The sequence below is a fragment of the Aptenodytes forsteri genome, unplaced genomic scaffold (assembly GCF_000699145.1).
Source record: "Aptenodytes forsteri isolate BGI_AS27 unplaced genomic scaffold, ASM69914v1 Scaffold147, whole genome shotgun sequence".
Classification (NCBI taxonomy): Eukaryota; Metazoa; Chordata; class Aves; order Sphenisciformes; family Spheniscidae; genus Aptenodytes; species Aptenodytes forsteri.
Genome location: NW_008795320.1, coordinates 1,295,764 through 1,296,804, shown reverse-complemented (window position 1 = coordinate 1,296,804; position 1,041 = coordinate 1,295,764). Strand labels below are relative to the sequence as shown.

The 1,041-nt window shown below is 71.5% G+C and overlaps 1 protein-coding gene across 1 annotated transcript in view; it reads left to right on the top strand.

Annotated features, from left to right (window-relative positions):
- The window catches only part of APC2 (APC2, WNT signaling pathway regulator), a 25,216-nt gene that overhangs the window by 20,501 nt on the left and 3,674 nt on the right, over nucleotides 1-1,041 (top strand). Inside the window, 1 exon segment of the mRNA XM_019472208.1 lies at nucleotides 334-1,039. Within this exon segment, the coding sequence (XP_019327753.1) occupies nucleotides 334-1,039 (706 nt within the window).

Sequence of the window (1,041 nt, the reverse complement as noted above, 5' to 3'; positions counted from 1 at the left end):
CTGCTGCGACGAGCAGGACTCGGACGAGCTGCCCGAGGCAGGCAGGGAGGTGTCTGGCAGCAGAGCCCAGCCCGGCCGGGCACCCAGGAGGGAGCGCTGGGGCAGCTCCATCCCCCGCAGGGAGCCCGAGCCCGGTCCCCGGCCAGCGAAGGTGAAACCACAGAACAACCTCATCGCCGACGAGACGCCGCCGTGCTACTCCCTCAGCTCCTCCATGAGCTCCCTGAGCGATGACAACCTCTCCGACGGAGAGAAGAGGGGCCAGCCATGCGGCAAAGCCCCCCGGCCGCGGTCGGCTGTGGCGGCGGGGCAGGCACAGGGGGGCTCCCCCAGCTCCCCCAGCCTCAACTCGGAGGATGACCTGCTGCAGAAGTGCATCGGCTCGGCCATGCCCAAGCGCCGGCGGCCCTCGGCTCGCCGGAGGATGGTAGAACGCAAGCAGAAGCCCCTGGGCGCTGGCGGGAGGGAGCGGGAAGTGGAGGCGAGGCATCGCCCCAGCGAGGACGCCGGCTCCGACCGGGGCTCGGACCTGGACAGCGTGGAGTGGCAAGCCATCCAGGAGGGCGCCAACTCCATCGTCACCTGGCTGCACCAGGCTGCTGCCTCCCTCTCGCGGGAGCCTTCCTCCGAGTCCGACTCCATCCTCTCCTTCGTGTCGGGGCTCTCAGTCGGGTCCACCCTGCAGCTCTCCCTGGGCAGGCAGGAGAAGAAACGGGCCGGCAGCGTGGCCGGCCGGGATGCGGCGAGGAGGGAGCACAGCAAGAGCCGCCCAGAGAGGAAGGACGCGCCGGGTGCCCGTCCCACCGGCCGCGGAAGCGCCAGGGCAGAGCGGAGCCCAGCGCCCACCAAGCCGGTGCCCAATCTGCCCGTGGTCTTCCGCGGCAGGACCGTCATCTATATGCCCAGCCTGGCCAAGGACGCCCCCAGCCCACGGGCCACCCCGAAGAAAAGCCCCACGGCGAAGCCCGAGGCACCGCCGGCCAAGAACCTCTCCCTGAGCCAGCAGCGCTCGCGGAGCCTGCACCGGCTGGGGGACCCCCC